This window comes from Piliocolobus tephrosceles, chromosome 16 (assembly GCF_002776525.5).
Source record: "Piliocolobus tephrosceles isolate RC106 chromosome 16, ASM277652v3, whole genome shotgun sequence".
Classification (NCBI taxonomy): domain Eukaryota; kingdom Metazoa; phylum Chordata; class Mammalia; order Primates; family Cercopithecidae; genus Piliocolobus; species Piliocolobus tephrosceles.
In genome coordinates this window covers 57,444,657-57,460,823 of record NC_045449.1, presented here as the reverse complement: position 1 = coordinate 57,460,823, position 16,167 = coordinate 57,444,657, and the positions used below count along the sequence as shown (strand labels likewise).

At 47.0% G+C, this 16,167-nt stretch overlaps 1 protein-coding gene across 2 annotated transcripts in view; it reads right to left on the bottom strand.

The window, feature by feature from the left end:
• Positions 1 to 2,139: 2,139 nt before the first annotated feature.
• The window catches only part of DCAF7 (DDB1 and CUL4 associated factor 7), a 36,742-nt gene continuing 22,714 nt past the window's right edge, over positions 2,140 to 16,167 (bottom strand). Inside the window, exons 5-8 of one of the 2 annotated variants that reach the window (XR_002726719.1) lie at positions 13,330 to 13,539; positions 11,701 to 11,818; positions 7,516 to 7,753; positions 2,140 to 2,216 (exon numbers count right to left, since the gene is read on the bottom strand). Coding sequence is in view for 1 of the 2 variants with exons in the window: in XM_023194017.1 (XP_023049785.1) it covers positions 7,581 to 7,753; positions 11,701 to 11,818; positions 13,330 to 13,539 (501 nt within the window). In the remaining variant the exon portion in view is untranslated. Of the gene's footprint in view, positions 2,217 to 5,375; positions 7,754 to 11,700; positions 11,819 to 13,329; positions 13,540 to 16,167 lie in introns of those variants that run through there. The other variant, XM_023194017.1, reaches the window with a different exon arrangement.

The window sequence follows — 16,167 nt, the reverse complement described above, 5'->3', positions numbered from 1 at the left end:
ACACGCCTGTAATCCCAGCACTTTGGGAGGCCGAGGTGGGTGGATCATCTGAGGTCGGGAGTTTGAGACCAGACTGACCAACATGATGAAACCCCATCTCTACTAAAAATACAAAATTAGCCGGGCGTGGTGGCACATGCCTGTAGTCCCAGCTACTCGGGAGGCTGAGACAAGAGAATCCCTTGAACCTGGGAGGCAGAGGTTGCGATGAGCCAAGATTGTGCCATTGCACTCCAGCCTTGGCAACAAGAGCAAAACTCCGACTGAAAAAAAAAAAAAAAAATTAAATTCTCAAGAGCAAATATTTCCCTTCATAGATCAACTGCCACCAGCTCCATGTCAGCTGACACAATGGAAGGTACTTATTGAATACTGGTTCACTGAACCAATCAGTTTGCCTTTCTTCTCTTCCTTCCCAGTGGCCCAACATGAACAAAATAATAAAAATAAAAATAAATGGGGGTAGTATTTCATCCAGGACATGCTGCATTTGATTAGCAGTGGGATAGGAACTCCTTCCCCACCCTACCATGTGGGGCGTAGGTTTGGGCAATTAGCAGGGACTTGGACATTCCTAGTCAGCCATGAGAACCTGTCCAAACCCAAAAGATCTGGGAGTTATTTCTCTGTCCTCCTTCACAGCCAATACATTATTGAATGCTGATGACTGCATCCCTCTTCACTTGTGCCCTGTCCTCTCCATCCTTGCCGCAGCTGCCGCTGCCGCTGCCACCTTAGTTTGCCTTAGTTCAGGGTTTGATTTTCTCTCACCCTATTATAAGAAGGCAGAGGCACTTTTTCATTGCCTATCCTTCTAAAATGCAATTCTGATGACTCCTCTCTGTGTATGTTTTCCAGGATCATACAGGAGTATAATATCTAAAATTTCTGCAAAGCACGAGACTTTCCCTGCCCTGGCTCCTGTATACCTCTCTAGCTACATTTCCCACTATTCACCCCACCTCAACGTGCAATTCTCTAAATATGACCATACTTTCTTGCCTCTACAGATTTGCACATGGGTGTTCCCTCTGCCTTAAAGGACATTCCCTACTCCCAGAGAACTCCTACTCAGCCTTCCAAACCCAGCTTAGGCATCCATCTTGAGTTGTTTTCGCTGACCCCGTGCGGCTCCCACCCAGGCAGAGGTGATCACCTCCTCCCGAGGGGTGATGCCTAAACACATCCATTATTGCACAGCAATGCAAGAATTTGGATTTTTTTGTTTTTGTCTTTTAAAAATTAATGTGGGTGGGGGGGGGGATAGGGATAAAAGACTACCAATTGGGTACAGTGTACACTGCTCGGGTGATGGGTACACCAAAATCTCAGAAACCACCATTAAAAAAACTTATTATCCACATAACCAAAAACCACTTGTTCCCCCAAAACTATTAAAATAAATGTCAGGCGCAGTGGCTCATGCCTCTAATCCCAGCACTTTGGGAGGCTGAGACAGGCAGATCACGAGGTCAGGAGTTCGAGACCAACCTGACCAACATGGTGAAACCCTGTCTTTACTAAAAATACAAAAATTAGTTGGATGTGGTGGTGCGTGCCTGTAATCTCAGCTACTCAGGAGGCTGAGGCAGAATAGCTTGAACAGGGAGGTGGAGATTGCAGTGAGCTGAGATTGTGCCACTGCACTCCAGCCTGGGTGACAGAGTGAGACTCCATCTCAAATAAATAAATAAATAAATAAATAAATAAATAAATAAATAAATGCAAAAAAGAAAAAAAAATTGTCTTAGATCTCAGTCTGGCTAAAAAAAATTTTTTTTAAATAAAAATTACTGATTGATTGAGACAAGGTCTTGCTATGTTGCAAAGGCTGGTCTTGAACTCCTGGCCTCAAGTGATGCTCCCACCTCAGCCTCCCCCATGCCTCAGCTGGAATCACAGGCCACTGTGCCCAGCCACAGGTATTTATGTCGATATCTCCTCTGGTAGACTGCAACCAACTTGAGGGCCATGTCCCCTGGCAGAGAGGAGGTGCTCCACTGAATAACAAGTGAATGACCAAACAGGATATAAAAGGTGATGAGTAGACTGCCCAGCTCGGGCTAGGGCACTGCCACTGTCTATGGAACATGACCAAAGTGACAAAATGGGAAGAACTGAATTTGTCACAAAAAGCAATTCAGTCAATCTATACATGTTCAAGTTTTATTACAAAGTATGATGGGCAGAAAATACGGTACTTCTTATACAGGAGGCTGAAACAGAATGAAAGGGTGAAAATTAGGTTTAATTTACTTAGGAAACAAGAAATAGAAAGTCATAGCTATAACACTCCACTTTCAGGTGCCCTTGAAGTAGCCTTCAATGGAGATTCCCCATAGTTGTTTCACAGCACAGTGTTAAAATTTTATTACAAGCCCTGTGTACAATCAGTCCTGTGAAAATATTTATAAAAGAAAAATATTACAGTACAGTTCTGCAAGGGGCAGCTTCCTCTCCACCTGACCATGGATGCCACAAAACCTATAATATAGAGGGAAAGTTTAAATATGTAACAAGAATGGAAGTTCAGACATACTAGGCTAAAGGGCACAGAAATGGATCAGTTAGAGCTTAACATTTCAGAGCAAGAAATCTCCATTTTCTACATAGAGGTTTACACAATCATGCTACAAATTCACTCTGGGTGGGGTGGGGAAGGAAAGTCACTGACAAGAGGGGTAATAAAATACACAGGAACCAAAGCAAGTGAGTCAGACTCAACTAAAGTGATTCAAAGCTTCAGCTCAACAATTTTCATAACACATGGTACACCACAATCAACCCAAGGTGAGAACATTTCTTTTAAATAGTAGATATCACAAGTTCATAACCACTGGGTTCTTCCAAAGGTGGGTGCCTATAAACTCTCCAGCTGTTACATACTGTCAACATATTTCTTCTTGAGTTTAAACTTTCTTTAGCTTATTTGTTTCTGGTTGGATATAATACCAGTCCAAGCCTCTTTGGGAAGGCACCTGCATGTTCCCATATTTTAAAAATGATATCCAGAAAGTAGCCTAAGAGGACCTGGCCCATCCCATGTGGCCACACATTTGACTTTAACCATTAGCAGCAGTGATACCGTGGGAGGGGGAGAGGGTACAGGTGGGTGAAGTGGGCAAGGCTCTGCAACACGAGACGCTCTCAGGAGCTGGCCCAGCCAGGACCTGGCCTAGGGTTCACAGTGACTTTGCTCTGCTCCACCCTCTTCCCTGGGAAGACCAATCTAAGTATCAAGAATGACCTTCCTTCTTCGTCCTGGAGTACACACAGTAAAGGGAAAAGTCTGCTTTGAGGCTTCTACTTCAATGGTCTCCCCTACCCCAAGCCAGGAATGGAAGGGGTTGCCATATTCTCAAAGTGGGGAAGGTAGAGGGACAGTACTGGGCTGCCCTCCCACATGTGGTAAACCCTGCAGCTCCTACATGTCTTCACGGCCCAGGAATTCAGGGCCCAGGTGGCAGTAGGAAGAAACAGTGGAAAGGCAAGGGGAAGAGAAAAGAGAAAAGGAGGGGAAAGTCTGCATAACTGTTATAACCTCTGCTTCTCCTGCTCTGTAACAAACCCACAACCAAGAAAAGCCATGGTCTGGAACAATCATGGGACCCCCAACGCCTGTAGGTTTTTTACCACCAAGTATCACCCATGGCTGCTCTGAGCTGTCATCTTGTTCCCACAGTTACCTAGCATCACAGATGCCCAATTTATGGCCCAGGAAGGCTGACCCAGGCTAAGGGCAGTCTCACTCCACAGCCATGCAATGGACAGTCTGAATGTTTTCCTACCCCAGACCTTCACTGACCTCTACTATTTCCTCCTCTGATTTAAAGAAAACACTTATTTTCTCCTGCATCCCACATCTCCTCCTAAAATTTCGGCCCTAGTTGTCATCAAAACCTTGTAGGAGTCTGAATTTTTTATTTCTTCCTGAATCTTAGCCAGTTCTCTGACAGCCAATCCTGGATTTACAAGAAATTTTTGCCCAGTTATTTTTATTTTATTTTTTTGAGACGGAATCTTGCTCTGTTGCCCAGGCTGGAGTGTAGTGGCACAATCTCAGCTCACTGCAAGCTCCGCCTCCCGGGTTCACGCCATTCTCCTGTCTCAGCCTCCCAAGTAGCTGGGACTACAGGCACCCGCCACCATGCCCAGCTAATTTTTTTGTATTTTTAGTAGAGACGGGGTTTCACCATGTTAGCCAGGATGGTCTCGATCTCCTGACCTCATGATCTGCCTGCCTCAGCCTCCCAAAGTGCTGGGATTACAGGTGTGAGCCACCGTGCCCAGCCTCACCCAGTTATTAAGTATCTTCCCTCTTCAAGTCCTAACCTTGCAGGCTAATTCCTCCCTAGAAGAAGAGGATTCCAATGCTCCTGAGCATAAAAACTTCAGGTCCTTGAATGACCTGGACCCATTCTCCAGCTCTCTGCTGGTAGAGGCCTGAGGCCTAATTTTTTTTTTTTTTTTTTTTTTTTTGACACGGAGTCTCGCTCTATCGCCCAGGCTGGAGTGCAGTGGCTGGATCTCAGCTCACTGCAAGCTCCAACTCCCGGATTCCCGCCATTCTCCTGCCTCAGCCTCCTGAGTAGCTGGGACTACAGGCGCCCGCCACCTCGCCCAGCTAGATCTTTGTATTTTTTTAGTAGAGACGGGGTTTCACCGTGTTCGCCAGGATGGTCTCGATCTCCTGACCTCGTGATCCGCCCGTCTCGGCCTCCCAAAGTGCTGGGATTACAGGCTTGAGCCACCGCGCCCGGCCTGAGGCCTAATTTATTCAGCACCTCCATCCTTCCGTCAGAACAGATGAGGACAATACAGGCAGCTGTGCCTGCTCAGGCTGCCAAGAGCAAAAGGGCCATCACCAGCTGGGCCACAGCCTGGCGGAGGCTCCATGTGGGCTTCCTGGTAAAGTCCTAGCGGCTGCTCCTCCTGCAGTCAGGGAGAACAGATCCAGGGCCTCCCACCCAGTCTCGCTGGCTGTCAATTTGAGAACCTCAACAAATTACAGAGAGTTGTTTTTGCAACTACAACAGATCTGTGCTTTCTGGAGCATGGCTGGCTTAGAGGCTTTCTAAATCCTGAGAGAGGAGAAATCCCCTCCTAAGTCATGGGTTGTCGGGCTGGTGAAGTAAAGGGAGGGTAAGAGAGCTGGGATTCAAAGATCAGCAACTCACCAACTGTGAGTATGTGTGTGCTTGCTTAGGTGGGTAGAGTCTCCCCTGGGTCCCCGGTGGGATTCAGGGGAAGACTGCACTGCAGGACCTAAGGAAGGATGACAGGGGCTGGGCGTCCACAGGGCAAGGGAAATCTCAAAAGTTGCTGGTTTCCAGAGTAAATATCTATCTTATGCAAATATATTCTAATTATTATTATTTTTTTCAAGTTGTTGTTTCTGAGTTCCAGCTGACAAATTCCACCATACAGACCAAGCTTAGGTGTAGATCAGGAAAGGAATCTTAGAACTCAGTGGATGTAAGCCCTGCCTGGCAGACCAGCCCCTTCTACCACTGACTTCCATTTCAGACCCTTCTCCACAAGAAGGAACTGATGGCCTCCTAAACAAGCAGCCATCAGCTTGGCCTTGCTACTGAGAGGACCCAGTGACCATTATCAAACACATGAAAAGCAGAGGAGGGTTCTGACCAAGAACTGCTTGCTTTATATCTCCAAATGATGCAGTGCAAATCCAGTGGCAAATACAGGAGAGGCAACTGCAAGCACATGGCCAGCCAGAGTCCTAAAATCAGAACAACAAAGTAAAAAGGTAGAAGGGGAAATACCCTGCCTAAAAAAGAGCCTTTTTCTTGGGACAGGTCCCTGTATGGTAAAGCAAACAGCTAGACTTTTGGCATATAATGACATCTACTTCTGAAAAGGAAGACTTAACCAAAAAAGCTTAAGGGCCCAGAAGAACAAAGTTCACTGTTTTGCTTCTCAGGCAGGTGAGAGCCAAAGAGGACAAAATCGTCTCCTTCAGGCCTGCTACTCTACTAATCTCAGATGAGCAATTCAGAGGGACTTAAAAACCTCCAGGTTGGAGCAGAGCACAAGGAACCAGCCAACTTCTTCCCCCCCCACCCCACCCCCCAGCACGTCCCAAACTGCCTGCCCCAAGGGTTCATCTAACAGTGGAATCACACACTTGCTCCTCCATGGAACTCGTTCACGTAACGGAAGGACACCTGCGGCCTGCAAGTCAAAAGACAACTGCAGGCTACAAGTCCAATACTGCTCAGAACCTAAACTGGGGGAGAGAGGGATTGGCAGGTGTGGGCAGAGCTCTTAACTGGCTAACCCTGGGGGTCTATAATTCCTTTTCCTTCTTTTTTTTTTTTTTCTCCTCTCTTTTCATTACCCACAGTATAATGCTTTTTAGCTATCTATCCACCTGACAGCCAGGGATTGCCACAGTTGATGAGTCCATCTCTTATGTGAGGTCTTGTTCAGGGTTGGAAGCACAGGCAGGATGCCTCTCAGGAAGACTCTCTCACCTCAGAGCACTCAATCCAAAGAGTGCCCAATATACCACCAGGCACATAAACTCAACCAACAGAAGCACCGAAGTTCAACTCAGATATCATTCTTGCCTATCATTGAAAAGACACTAAGTGAAATGGCCTGGGGCTTATATTTGGAGGGAAAAACAGACTCTGCAAGAATGTACTGGAAATATGCTTGAAGTTAGCTTCCTGAAACAATTTCCCTCAAGTCAGGTACCCTGAGAGCCTGTCTCTCTCAGCTCTACCATGCTCCCCGTGGGAACCACTGGGGCTGGACAGTGGTGCCTCAGGGTAAACACAGGCTTCCTATGTCTGTTTCGAAGCTCAGAATGCCCTTGAGAGAAGCCAGGCTAAGAAAGGTGTGATGAGTCAGTGGACTTCAGAGCACCAAGGTGGTTTGGACTCCTGGTCAGGTATGTATTACTCAGGCAGTGACTCAAGAAGGCAAACTGCTCATGGGGCCAGGGGCCCAGTACCAGCTCCAGGCACTGAGGGAAGAGAAGAAGGTGCAAAGAGGGAGGACTGTAAGACAAAGAAATGAGCCAGGAGATTAAAATTCTTCTCATAAAAAAATTAGCCTGATAGGTAACAAATATACAAAGTTAAAATTTGTTAAACACACTGACACTAGGAGAAAAGACAAATTGGTATTTGTTCCCACGTAAGTGCTAAATGAACATGGACATGGACGAGACGTGGGCTGCTGCCTTGGGCAGCAAACAGACAGAGACATCTGGGCAGAGGAATAGACACAGCCAGTGCGTGAACTGCTCCTCAACACAATGCCTGACAAACAAATATACACACATCTTTAATTGAGGAACCAAAGAAGAAGAGGAAAGGAGAGAAAATCTTAAAACTCAGCCCTGGGCTGAGGAGGCGCCACACAGCACTGAGTCTGCCACAGAGGGCGATGGGGTGACTGGCCAGGAACTCCTAGAGCAGCTTCTGGTAACAGTGGGTGCAAAGCAATGAAAGACATACTGGCCACTGGAAACATGTTTCTTCTTACTTTGGGGGTGGGGCAGAGGCAGGAAACACAAAAGCCCCTGCCTCGTGGGCATAGTGCCACCAACACTACACTCTGAGTATCTCCAGGCAGTTGTTGTAGCAGATGGCGATCCAGTCGGGCTGAGTTGATGCCCACTGCACATTGTTGATCTCTCCTTCAGCTGTGTAGGCCAGGATAGGGTCCTCGATGGCTCGGGGCATTTGCTGGATGTCCCAGATGAGAGCCTGGTGGTCATCCGCTAGGGACAAAGAAAGCCAGCAAGCAGGGTCACAAGTGAGGCAATGGGGATGATGATCCCTGCATTTCAGGAGCAATTCACAGTTGACAAAGCACCCCCGTGACAGCGGTTCTATTTTAAGCCCCCATTTTATCGATGAGGAAACTGAGATTCAGAAATGTTAAGGCGCTATTCAGCCAAGTGAGTGGCAGAGCCAGAACTCAAATCTAGGCCCTGACTCCATCTCCCAGATGTCCCCAGGCTCTATCCACTGCACGAATGAGTCCTTCTCATCTGGGTCAGGTATCAGGAGTGGACAAGGGGATACCAAACATGTCATTTGTAGCCACTTAAAATACTTGAGTGGTTATAAAGATCTTTCCTGATCATTCAGTATAATAAGAGTGTTTCTTCCCTGTCTGATGGGCATTTATGCTTCAGTGAGTTGTTATATAGAAGAAGACTGACAAAGTAGTGTTGATATGTGCTGTTAAAAAATTCCTGGCCAGGCATGGTGGCTCACACCTGTAATCCCAGCACTTTGGAAGGCCGAGGCTGGTGGATCACCTGAGGTCAGGAGTTCAAGACCAGCCTGGCCAACATGGTGAAACCCCATCTTTACTTAAAAAAAAAAAAAAATTACAAATTAGCCAGATGTGGTGGCACACACCTATAATCCCGCTACTTGGGTGGCTGAGGCAGGAGAATCGCTTGAACTCAGGAGGCAGAGGTTACAGTGAGCCGAGATCATGCCATTGCACTCCAGCATGGGCAACAGAGTGAGACTTAATCTCAAAAAAAAAAAAAAAAAAAATCCAAGAAAATAGCTATGGGAAACACCAGAAAGATGGTAATCACCTTAAATATATAAAAGCACATGAAAAATGACTAGAAGGAAATATATTAAAATGAGAATGATGGCAATACTAAGATGACAAGGTTAGGAGTTATGTTTACTTTTCTCTAGTTCCTAAGTGATCCATAATGTGCTTATATAACTTTTTTTTTTTAATTTTTTAATTTTTTTTGAGATGGAGTCTCGCTCTGTCGCCCAGGCTGGAGTGCAGTGGCCGGATCTCAGCTCACTGCAAGCTCCACCTCCCGGGTTCATGCCATTCTCCTGCCTCAGCCTCCCGAGTAGCTGGGACTACAGGCGCCCACCACCTCGCCCGGCTAGTTTTTTGTATTTTTAAGTAGAGACGGGGTTTCACCGTGTTAGCCAGGATGGTCTTGATCTCCTGACCTCGTGATCCGCCCATCTCGGCCTCCCAAAGTGCTGGGATTACAGGTTTGAGCTACTGCGCCCGGCCATAACTTTTTTTTTTTTAATGGAGTCTTGTTCTGTCACCCAGGCTTGAGCATAATGATGCGATCTCAGCTCACTGTAACCAACGCCTCCCAGGTTGAAGCGATTCTCCTGCCTCGGCCTCCCAAAATGCTGGGATTACAGGCATGAACCACTGCACCCGGCCTATATTACTTTTATAATCGAAATAGTAAGTTAGTTTTAAAAAAAGAAAAAAAGGGCAATGGCCTTCAGAGCTGCAGTGTACCCTGACTCTGCCATGCATTCTGATGAAAGCTGGTCTCACATACACAGAAAATCTGAATAAACTAAACCCTAATAGGCCAATTGTGGGCAATACCGGTCTCCTGCCAAGGCCGCATAATCTGGGCCAGGTGCAAGATCTCTCTCCCAGGGATAATCAATGCCAAGAGGTCAGGGAATTGCACCTCTAAAGCACTAAGCCCCTTTTCCTCAATGCTCAACTGAGCACACTTGAGCAACAGTTCCTTCGGTTGAAGGGGCTCAAGGCAGGTGCAACACACAAAACAGCAAGCCGGACAAAGGCAGAAGCCAGGAGCAGAAAATGGGGCTTCCATGGGGCCAGTCCTACTTTTCATGAATAATGGATGACACCTTTCTTTTCTGCTTCTTCTATCCCTCCCTATCCACACCGCTGAAAAAAAAAAAAGAGGGCAATAATGAAGAAGACAGACCACAATCTGAGGTACAGAAGGCAGCAGCAGGCCCCCAACTGCTCTTCAAGGAGACATACAGGCATGAGCAGAGGGCCAAAATCAGGAAAAGCTTCATGCCTTCCAAATAATGCTCAAATGGCAGAAAAACACCAAAGTACATTGCTTCTTGGACTCCATAATGAACCTTGTCCATTATAAGGCTACTGATTAGTGAGGAGAAGAAAAAAAACACACTAAAAAACGTAAGCAGTAAACCACCACAGGGCTAGGACAGAATCCTATCAGTGCAAAAGGAAGAGGTATATAGTTGTATTTGGGGGCATGGATGTACACCCCCGAATGTATACCAAAAGGGTCTGGAAGGAGATACATTACCTGTTGATAGAGGTAATCCATGCAGAGTGGGATGGAGGCAGAAATGATATAGCAAGGAGAAAAGATGACCTTCACCTTGCTCTTAAATATGCCTCTGTACTGTTTTCATTTTTAATAACAGACTTGCAGTATTTCTACAATAAAAGTGCATTGACAAACAGCATATTTTTCTTTTCTTTTTTTTCTGAGACGGAGTCTCACTCTGTCACCAGGCTAGAGGGTAGTGGCATGATCTCAGCTCACTGCAACCTCCACCTCCTGGGTTCAAGTGATTCTCCTGCCTCAGCCTCCCAAGTAGCCGGGACTACAGGCGCGCACCACCACGCCCAGCTAATTTTTGTATTTTTAGTAGAGACGGGGCTTCACCACGTTGGTCAGGATGGTTTTGATCTCCTGACCTCATGATCCGCCTGCCTCGGCCTCCCAAAGTGCTGGTATTACAGGCGTGAGCCACCACACCCGGCCTTTCTTTTCTTTTTTAAAAATTTATTTTAGAGGCAGAGTCTTGCTTGGTTGCCCAGGTTGGAGTGCAGTGGCACAATCATAGCTCACTGTAACCTCAAACTCCTGGGCTTAAGGGATCCTCTCACCTCAGCCTCTAAGTAGCTGGAACTACAGCAATTCAGCACTGCACCCAGATAGTTTTCTTTAACTTTTTGTAGAGATGAGGTCTCACTATACTGTCCAGGCTGGTCTTGAACTCTTGGCCTCAAGGAATCCTCCCACCTTAGCCTCCCAAAGTGCTACAATTACAGACCTGAGACACTGTGCCTGGCCCAACATATTTTTAAGGGGTACTCTTTTTTTTCTTTTTTTTTGGAGACAGAGTCTCACTCTGTTGCCCCAGCTGGAGGGTAGTGGCGTAATCTCTGGTCACTGCAACCTCCACCTCCTGGGTTCAAGTGATTCTCCTGCCTCAGTACCGAGTAGCTTGAACTACAGGTGTGTGTCACTATGCTTAATTTTTTTTTGTATTTTTAGTAGAGACAGGGTTTCATCACGTTTGTCAGGCTGGTCACGAACTCCTGACCTCAGGTGATTCACCCGCCTCAGCCTCCCAAAGTGCTGGGATTACAGGCGTGAGCCACTGCGCCTGGCCAGTAAGGGATGCTTGCTTTGGTCTGGGAAACAGTGAAATGAAAACCACAAGTCACACACCACAACCAGGCAAAGTTCTGTGGGGCCCTCCGACGCGTCTAGAGCTCACTGTCGGTTTGTTACAGTGAAACCTGAAAGGCCCCATGGAGATGTTGATCTTCGCAGTCCCAAAGATCCTGTGACATCCATGAGAGATGCCTCCCTTTCTCCATATTCCTGGAATTGAGTCCTCTGTGCCACCCAGATTTCAGGGGGACAGTACAAGGCAAAGGCCTGTAACTGACACATGATGTAAATTGTATATGGAAGATGCTCTGATGTCCATGAAGGTACAAGATCGTCTAAAATTTTGTACTGATTGAATTTCACAAGTGTGGAGAGGCTCCAACTAGTCATTGTATATAAATCTCACAAGACTGTCCTTAGAAAACAGTAACAACTACAATTCCAAGGAGCCCAGAGAAGAGATTTCCTCCATCCTTCCCAGATTCCTTTCTCCCCACCATGATTACCTGCAGTGCAGATGTGGCAGGATGAATGTGGGGCCCAAGCAATGCCGTTGACACATGCTCGATGGTTGTTTAACCTGGCGACAGGTGTGCAGGGAACCCGGACATCTAGAATCACCACCTGCGGAAATAATAAGTAAAAGGCCTGAGGTCGTCAGAGTTTCACAAAAAAAAAACCCAAAAAACACTATCCACATGCAAAAAATCTTTTTAGGCGTAACTTTTTCATTTCCGGATTTAAAGAACGTTAGAGACAGGATTTCCATAGGATTGAGGGAAAACAAGACAAAGGACACGGGTAGTTTATAGTCTCTATCTCGAGCAACACTGGGCCTTTAGACTGATAGGGGAGATGCAGAAACAGGCAACAGGAGTCTGGGTAATCCTGGGTCCCAGCAGGTGCATGTGGTAAGAATTCTATGAATCTCAGCTGAACGGAATGAGAGCCCAGCCAAAGCAGAATCTGAGGCACTAGCGCCACCAAACCAAGGACAACCAATGCATTCTCCCTACCCACAATTCACCTCTTTTATCAAGTAACAGACTAGAGAGAGCTGCCGTTTCTTTTTCCTTTTCTTTCTTTTTTTTTTTTTTTGAGACGGAGTCTCCCTCTGTCACCCAGGCTGGAGTGCAGTGATGCGATCTCCACTCACTGCAAGCTCCACCTCCTGGGTTCAAACCATTCTCCTGCCTCAGCCTCCCCGAGTAGCTGGGACTACAGGCATCTGCCACCACGCCCAGCTAATGTTTTGTATTTTTTTAGTAGAGACGGGGTTTCACCATGTTAGCTAGGATGGTCTTGATCTCCTGCCCGCCTTGGCCTCCCAAAGTGCTGGGATTACAGGTGTGAGCTACTGCGCCCAGCCTTTTTTTTTTTTAGACGGAGTCTCGCTCTGTCTCCCAGGCTGGAGTGCAATGGCACGATCTTGGCTTATTGCAACCTCTGCCTACCAGGTTCAAGCGATTCTCTTGCCTCAGTCTCCTGAATAGCTGGAACTACAGGCGTACGCCACCACACCCAGCTAATTTTTGTATTTTTAGCAGAGACAGGGTTTCACCATGTTGGCCAGGATGGTCTCGATCTCTTGACTTCGTGATCCGCCTGCCTTGGCCTCCCAAAGTGTTGGGATTACAGGTGTGAGCCAGAGCGCCCAGCCAGAGAGCTGCCATTTCTACATCTGTTTGCTGAAGCTGGATGAATCCGTCCAGACTACAGAAGGGAAAAATCTGCTTTTTCACTCAGCACCACAGGCACATACGATTTGGTTTACTCTTTAGATATTGCTTTTCCTGGCTAACTCCAACTCTTCAAAAATTAAAAGTTCTTAACAAGTAATTCTTGTTCCAAATCAGGCTTTCTCAGTCCCGGGACTGCTGTCATTTTAGGTTGGATATACTTTGCTGAGGGACTATTCTGGGCACTGTAGGATATTTAGCAGCCTCCCTGGTCTCTACCCCCTGGATGCCATAGTACCAACTGTGTCTCCAGAGTTGTGACAACCAAAAATGCCTCCAGACATTCCCAAAGATACTCCAGGGGCCAAACTGCTCCAACTGAGAACCAGCCTTCTAGATATACTAAGCAGTGCTGAAGTTAGGCAGGGCCCATGGTAGCCTGAGGGGAGTGCTCACCTCCATTCCATCCATGGCCATGGTGGCCAGGTAGTTAGGGTCCTGCTTGTTCCAGCAGAGGCGAAGCAGCGGGTGATGCTGTGGGTCTTCGTAAATGATGGTGCTGTGTTCTAGATGGCGGAGGTCAAACATCCGCACGGAGCCATCAGCACCCACAGAGGCAAACATGTCCCTGCCACCCCCGGCCCGGCTAAATGCAATATCATAGACCTGTTGGTGAACAAGAAGCTCCGGTCAGATTCAGATCCATTACCTCTTCTTCCTACAGGAGGGAAATCTGCCACGTCAAGTTCATCTAAACCTCGCTCATGAAACAGAAGCAGGTAAATGAAGCCCAAACAGTGTCTGTGAGTACTGAAACCCGAGAGTTCTAGTATCAGTGGCTTTCCAAAGATGGAAGATCATTCCGCTATAGAAACTGGCTGGTTTCTTCCCACATTCCTGCTTTCCAAATCTTCTTCCTCCAACCCCTGAGATAAAACAAAGGCACATACCCTGCTGACCAACAGAACAGTGGCTGTCTTCTGCCACACGACAAGAATGAGACATTTATTTCCTGGGCCTTGTGCACAGAGGCAGGTCTACGAGCCCATTAAGGCCTAGATCATCAATCACAGAGGTGAAAGCAGCCCTCCTGTGGTCACTGAATAGCAGCCAAGCTGATTCTACTGTGAAACCTGGACCTGAGACTCATGTGCAAGAAAGATGTAACAGAAATTTTGAGTCATGAGAGGCTTAGATGTTCCCGTATTCACAAATAGGTTTAGTAGCACCCTCTTGTCCTAGGACATGTTGTTTCTTCTCCTAGTTGGTTTGTGATCATAAGTGAATCAATTTAGGTTCTAAATCACTGTTTTCTGCTTTTATTTGCTGCAAACACTGCATATCACTAACATCTATGAGGAAATAGAGGCAGAGAGCAATGGAGAGCTTCAGAGAAAGAGAGGACGAAGGCTGGGTGCAGTGGCTCACACCTGTAATCCCAGCACTTTGGGAGGCTGAGGCGGGCGGATCACAAGGTCAAGAGATCAAGACCATCCTGGCCAACACAGTGAAACCCTGTCTCTACTAAAAATACAAAAAGAATTGCTGGGCATGGTGGCTGGCACCTGTAATCCCAGCTACTCAGGAGGCTGTGGCAGGAGAATTGCTTGAACCCGGGAGGCGGAAATTACAGTGAGCCGAGATTGCACCACTGCACTCCAGCCTGGGACAGAGCGAGACTCTGTCTCAAAAAAAAAAAAAGAGGACGAAGAGGGACAAAGAGAAAGCCAGAGACAGACAAGGAGAGAGAGAAACAGAAACAGAAAAACTAATGCCAAACAAAACTCATCTTCTGGGGATAATGACAGATGACTTCTGGGGAGACATGACTAGAATTTCTTACTAAATATTGCAGCTCCAGTGTTGAAGTTCTGCCTACTGAGGGACACTGCCAAATGAGCATCTATTGCTATTTAACCTCATGAATCCCCCTTTTTTTTTTTTCTGGCTATGAAGAAATTATGCTTGTTTTTCTATGGCTGGAAGTGGAAGTGGTTCAAAAATGACTCGGCCAGTCATCAACAAGGAGGCACCGAGGCCTGACGTGCCTGACAGATTGAGGCTTTGTCTAGTACTGTACAGCTGCTTTAAGGCACAGCCGTGTTTACTGTATACCCCCCAATGCCAGCTCCTGGTAACCCTCAGGGACAGAGATGCCATAGGTGCCACGGGCAGTGTGGCCGAGTGTGTAACGCTTTCTTAGCTCTAAGTGACTGCTCCTTCAGTGCTCCACCGGCATGGTTCACTGGGAAACCAAGGGAAGGTGACAACTCCCAAGTACACTAAACCCTCTTCTACACTGATCTGCCAGGTATCAATGACAGCCTTCCAAACAAGTCTTTTCCTAGAGAAAGGAGGAGTGAGAAAAATCAAAGGTGCTAGAAAGGTGCTATTACTGTTTCTCTAGAGCCACTATCCTTTCTCAGGCTCTTTCCTTCAAGACAAGGCTGCCGGTCCAGGCCTGTCTGCCGTCAAGATCCATTCCTGGCCTTTCTCCCTGCTCTTCTCTGCGTCACAAGAGAACTGATTCCTACAGCGTGCATTTGGCAGGGTCTCAGATCTGCTTGCTGCTTCTAGCTGGTTCAGCCATGGGAGGCTTTGGTGGGAAACTGGATGATGGGAGGCAGAGAGAAGCTAAGGTATTTCTCCTCCCATCTCTCTGTTCTTAGAAGCATCTCTGCCAGGTAAATCCAGCCCCTGGGCTCCAGGAACCCTGCCTCCTCCCACGGTCCCTCTGGCCCATAGGCAGCTGCAGCTTTCTGCTGCTCGCATTCTATGGATGACCTCACTGCTACCTATGTGGCTTCTCAGCTTTACCATCTTCTGTATAAGCAGCCCCTAGATCAAATCCCCGCAGTTCAAATACTTAAGAGTAGTTTCCATTTTCTGGGTTGGACCTAACAGACAACAGCAGGCTAAGTTGTCATATAACTAAAATGTAGCAGCTTGTTCAACTTGATGCCAAGAGGGTTTCCAGAAGTTCCTTACTGGTCCTCTCTGTGGGACAAACTCTTCATTTGACCCCTGGTTTAGCAGCAGTCAAGTCTAGAAGTTTTGTAACAGGGCTTACCCTTAGGAGTACAGAAAGTCAAAGACAACCCCTTACTAAGAATGATAACCTGGGTCACATCTTCCTATGCTGTTGAAAACCTCAAGTTTCTGACCTAAGGTCAAGGCATTCTTTTTATCTGTACAGATATTAATACCCCTAGCTGTGCAGGGTAAAGTAGAAAAGAAAAGGAAATAGTACCCATAGGAGATGAGACTATCAGGAGCATGCAACGGCTCTAGGAG